The following is a 6,000-nucleotide window of genomic DNA, read 5'->3' as shown; positions in this document are numbered from 1 at the left end:
AAGTTACCGTAAAACTGCGAATATGTTTGTCTGAGATTTTTCTTTATTTGAATCATAGGCTGTTCATTCGATTTATACTGATACAGAGGACAGTGGCATGATCACTTAAGTTCATCATTATTTTTTTCGGCCAAACGACATTCGGCCAAATGACCCAGAACCCTAGTTGTTAAACAGTATTATCAGAATTTTCGGACAAAAAACAACCACATTAAGAATCTGATGGCATCTTGGCGAGAATGTAGAGGTACACACATTTAGAGATTTACAGCTCCATTCAAATCTTGATAATTATACTGTTAGGAAAAATATCTGCGAAGGAATAAGCATGAAAGCGTTTCTCGCAACTGGACGTGAGAAAAATAAGGTGACAGCAGCATTATGTACTATGAACACCTGTGAGACGATCTTAGGGCTACCAGTGCTTCTACCTCAAAGCGTAGCTGTGAACTCTACAAAGCTGACAAACAATGAAATAAATATTATACACACACACATTATAAACAGAAAAGTAAACCAAAAACAATACACGCGGCGTTACGTGGCGCTTGTATAGCTTAGTTTGAAGGTGCATCATATAGAAAATATTACAACAAACAAGGTGGCAACAAAATTGAACCAACAAAAGGATGTGAAATTAACACATAACTGAAAAATACAGCCGAAAATTAATATTTAGCTACTACAGTCGTTTCTTGTTTTTTATTGTTTAGCTTTCCTTTCACAATTTGTTTAATTTGCTCATTAGATAACTGCTTCCTACTAAACGCAACATTTTCTCTTCCATATCGCGCTTTCGGTTTCTCTCTATCGCTCTCTTTCTCCATTCTCTCTCTTACATCATTTGCTAGTCTAATAGTTTTCTTTCAGCTGACTTAAATACACAGGACTTACGCTTACTTGGTACGCAGTAAAAATATACACTATACAAAAGAAACTATTTATATCACAATTAGATTAAACGAAGAAGAAAAGAAAGAAAATCATACGCCTGATCGTTTTCTTTCCTGTTGTTCACTCCATCTCTTTTTCCTTTCTCTCTCTTTCTCTTATCTGTGTCTACTATTATAGGTACATTCTCACGAAAACGAAAAATTGCTTTGGAACATACTCAGAGAAAAGAACAACAAACGTTTTTTTTTGCAACTTTTCTTCGCTTTCGTCTAATAAAAACAAAACATATTACACGTTTGTAAAGAAGTTCGAACCGAAAAAAATAAAAGATTCCAACTAGCAATTATTAGCCCTAACAAACGGAAAATAGAGTACTAGAATTCAGGGAGAAACAATATGCTGCCTACGCCTACTAGTAGTGTAATCTTTTCGTTTTTGCTTTCTTCCTCTCTTTCGCTGCTGGCTCTCTCTCTCTCATTCTCTGTGACTCAAGTGACCGATAGGGTGTGAGTGACGTACTAGCCTTACTTAAAAAAATACAAAATCGAACAAGGAAAATGACTGATTGGTTTCCGTGCTTTTGAGTCGGGGTTCACGTCGTCGCTGCTGTCGTCGTCTAATACAAAACACACGAACGTACAACACGAATGTTTTCCGGTTTGCTACGCGGTGGTCGAACCAGAGGATAGTCCCGGTAGTACTAGAGCCACAGCTCACAGCTAGTACCACTGCGCGTGGAGCCGCGCTAGTACAACGTTGCACGCATGCACGGGGGTTTCTCGTTAAATGCATGGCTGGTTAAAATGAGCATAGTATGGTTATTGTTTTGCGGAAAGTTCAGCCCTAATCTAGTACTGCACGCATTGAGTCGAGCCAGTACCAGATTCGCATGTTCAAAGTTGCTGAACAAATGTTTTCGTCCATTGTTTTTTTTTGTAATTGGAGAAAATGACGACATCCTCAAAATACTGATCAGAAGGCATTTCAAGACGTTACGGTTCACCGCGAAAGCAAGAAGGACTAGATCCGAGAAAAATTCCGTCGAGTTTTTTTTTTTGGGATTTGCTTACGTCAGTACCGTTTGAATCCTGCTACGACCAGGTGGAAATTTTGTGCTGCTGTTCCGATGGCGTAACTTTTGAGTGGTGTAAAGAGAGTAGTTGAAAGCAAGACTGAAAGGATCCAAAATAAGCTGTAATAAAACTTCAAAAAGTCCATTAAAAAGCCATTTTGAAGCCTAAAGTACTGGAGGAAACTACCAAACAAGTTTCGTGTAGCATTCGTGTAGCTACACGAAATAATAATTTCGTAGCCTTTTCAGTGTTTGAAGAAAAAACATTTTTAGAAAATTTTGGTAATAACATCTTCTAGTACTGCACGGTTTAACAATGACCTGGACACAAGCAGTATTGGATAGACAGGTTGTTCCTCACGTCACGATAATATTGCACAATTGTTTAACAGTTAAAAAAATACACAAAAGACATTTGTGCTCATTCTGCGAATGGAGTGACGTGAGAAAAGTCGGAGTCGTATATCGAGGTCAGAAATCTCGACTCGAATGAGGTGACTCTCCATTTGATTTACACGGCGAGTCACTTCATTCGAGAGTGGATTCTTCATCTCGATATACGACTCCGACTTTTCTCACGTCACTCCATTCGCAGAATGAGCACAATTACCTAACTTTGAAGTTCAATAGTTCGGCAGTGTTGCCAGTTTTTCGGTACATGTACTCCATCCAGTGTTACCAATTTTCACTCCCTCGTACAAGCACTCAAGCTCACGCCAACGGCACGGTAGCAGATCATCCGATTGTGGGAAATGTTCTTCTACTGTTGATATATGGCAGAGAGAAGAGTTGTTTTTGTAATAAAAGGCGGTAGTAGTGGCACAGTGCGTGACTGGCAACTCTTTGTTCTATCTATCCTAGCGCTAGTTAAGTTCTTTTTTTGTTTACATTTTTTTTCTGGGAGGCACTCGCTGCAGGGTGGGATCGCGATTGTTGCTCAGTAGTGTGTGTGCAACGCGTGAGGCGGGGGGAGTCGGAATGTTGTTTGTAGTTGTGGTAGTAGTAGATTACAGTGGTTTGATTCTCTATTGCTTCTGGTATTTTTTTTTTCGGGAACTTTCTAACCGGTCTTGTGATTCGGTACAGCGATAGATAGAGGGAGATGAAAGAAGCTGCCAATACTGGGAGGGGATTGATTCTAGTTTTTGATTTTGTTTCACTACAAAAAGAGAACATCGTATATGCCGTGTTTGTGGTAGTACTAGAGGAAAGTAGTAATAGAAGGTGTGGTACAAAGGAAGGGTTGCTGGTGAACGGTTGTTTTGTTGTGTTGTACTTTGTTGTAGCAGTGGTGGAAGAAGAATTGGTGGTGGCTGAGATGATGAAGTACTAGAGCTACTGAGGGTCGGATAGGCAACAACGATATGGCCGATATTGTGGTAACAGTAGCAGTGGTCGTCTGCAGGATCCCTTCCGGGACACCCGGAAGTCGATATCAAAGCTTACGGAAAAAGTGTAACAGGATCGTAAGGTCGTCGGGGTCGAAATCTATGTCATCATCAAAGTCACTACTCATCGGTGATCATTTTGGGTTGGGGATGATGATTGGGATGATCGGTTTCGACAATTGTATGCCATGTAGCAACATACACATCATACACACACACGCGCACACACGCACGGAAAATGGTTCACGGCGGGTTGTTCCGATATTGAAGGACGCGTTTTCGTTTCAGTGTGTGTGCGGTTTTTGTTTTTCAGTATTCGGGCAGAACCGGGTACGCGACAAAATAGCGTATTTACGACCATGATTCGTGAATGGAAATGGTTGGATACCATTTGTTGTATTATTTTTTTGCGATTTGTGTGTAGTTTTTGTTTGATGTTGGGACGTAACACCGCGCGGAAAAAAATTATAATAAATAATTTAATAATTAATTAATTAATAATCTGGATTAGCATAATAATAGTTAGCAATAAATTACAATGGAAGTGTCGGCGTTTGGGCGGTCGGTGTCGATGCCAGTACAGAGGTGGATGGATATCTGATCGTATGCTGCGACGACGCCTGGATGTAATCCTGGCTTGGATTCAGCACGCTGTCGCGCGAGTTGGAGTGTGACGTTGCACGTAGCAGCTTGACAGCCTCACGTTCCGGACTACATTGCACTGCTTCTAGTCATTTCTGACGGGTCGATTTCTTCTTCTTTCGTTTAAAGAAACAACAACATCTGCGGGTGAAAAAAGGAAAGAGAAAAACGAAATCACGGGATTAGCGTTTGATAATTGATCATAATCTAGTACTGCATTACAAAAAGTTAATCAACGTAGAGTAAATAAATTTCACTAAATTCTGATGTTTTTCAGCAATTATTACGGTCGCCATGTAGTGTAATATAAGCGATAGGTTGTGTAAACTATATAGGGCACTAGACGTACTAGATTTCTAGTAATGAGCTAGATTTATAGTGGTGAGTTGATACATTCTTCGTTTTGTAGGGAGTTACAAGGAAAGACATGAATAGGACATAATCGGTGAAGTACTAGAATTGAAGTAATGAGCTGAATTTTTGTAATTTCTGCAATGAAATGGTGCGAAAAGCGTGGGTATTAAGATTCCTTGCCTAATTTATTGCTGTTTGAGCAAAACTTTAGGTAACCCTGTTGTTGTTTTCTCCATTTCTTGCAATTTAAACAACAAAGTTTTCCAAAGTTTTGCTCAAACAGCATTAAATTAGACGAGGAATCATAATACCCACGATTTCAGCACCATTTCATTGCAGAAGCGGAGAATTGACCTTCTCACTATACTAAAATTCAGCTCATTACTACAAAACTAGTACTTCACCGATCTGTTCTATTGGTTTGAACATCCCAGCCTACTACGGTTTCTGCAATGAAATTATGCATACAGTGCAGTGCGTTCCTGCCTAATTTGCTGCTGTTTGAGCAAAACTTGGGGTCACTGTGTTGTTGTATTCTCCAATTTTTAACCTCTTCACCAACACAATGACGAAGAATTTAACAACTATTCATACAGAATCCAGCTCATTACTACAAATCTAGTACATCACCACCAGACATGCCCTCTAATTACGGTCGCCATGTAATGCAACTGGTTGGTTGTGTAAACTGATTTATTTTTAACAAATGCGCAGAATCTGTTTCACATTTCAAAAGGTCCAACATACGAAGAGAGATATCTATACAAATGATCGAATTGGACTGCACAATTGCTAATAGGAGGCAATCAGTGAAGTACTAGATTTAAAGTAGTGAGCTGGATTTTTGTATGGTGAGATGATCAATTCTCCATTTCTGCAATGAAATGGTGCAAACAGCGTAGGTTATATGATTGATTGGCTAATTTGATGCTATTTGAGCAAAAGTTTGAATAACTGTGTTGTTGTATTATTTTTCCCTGCAACTTCAGCAACACAGTTATTCAAACTTTTGCTCAAACATCATCAAATTAGTCAATAAATCATATAACCTACGCTGTTTGCACCATTTCATTGCAGAAATGGAGAATTGATCATCTCACCATACAAAAATCCAGCTCACTACTTTCAATCTAGTACTTCACTGATTGCCTCCTATTATGCGGCTATTCAGCAAGACCCCACTGAGGGTGATGGATTCAAATCCCGGTCGGTTCAGCAACTTTTCGTAAACATTTCGCTAACTTTCTAGGACATAGAATACCTGTGTGCCTGCCGCACAGTATATAATACACATGCAAAATCTTTATTGGAAGAGAAAGCTTTCATAATACAAGTCAGTTGCTTCGGAATTTCTCCAGAAGCTCTTTTAATTTAAGCCCATCCCGCCCACGACTTCTTTCAAAGTTTTGAATGCTAACAAATGCTTTGAATAAAAAGTGCTCGAACAAAAGTTGTTAGGAATCACTTCAATTTATCGAAATCGTAAACCAATGTTTATCAATAGTTATTGATTGTTTATCAATAGTTTCACTATTGAACCAATAATTAGAATGTACAAATACTCTAATAAGCTTATAACCTCTTTCCAAACGCTTTTATAACATAATGAAGTGAACTGGTTTAGGTCGGATTTGCCAAAAAGTGATGGTT

At 39.0% G+C, this 6,000-nt stretch overlaps 1 protein-coding gene across 3 annotated transcripts in view; it reads right to left on the bottom strand.

Annotated features, from left to right (window-relative positions):
- Nucleotides 1–668: 668 nt before the first annotated feature.
- LOC109425583 (casein kinase I) overlaps nt 669–6,000 on the bottom strand; it is a gene marked incomplete at its 5' end in the record, with an annotated part of 119,480 nt that continues 114,148 nt past the window's right edge. For all 3 annotated transcript variants that reach the window (XM_029873779.2, XM_029873796.2, XM_029873793.2), the window contains 1 exon segment: nt 669–4,137. In XM_029873779.2, the coding sequence (XP_029729639.2) occupies nt 4,086–4,137 (52 nt within the window).

The sequence above is a fragment of the Aedes albopictus genome, chromosome 3 (genome assembly GCF_035046485.1).
Source record: "Aedes albopictus strain Foshan chromosome 3, AalbF5, whole genome shotgun sequence".
NCBI classification, from domain to species: domain Eukaryota; kingdom Metazoa; phylum Arthropoda; class Insecta; order Diptera; family Culicidae; genus Aedes; species Aedes albopictus.
This window is presented reverse-complemented; position numbering and strand designations above follow the sequence as displayed.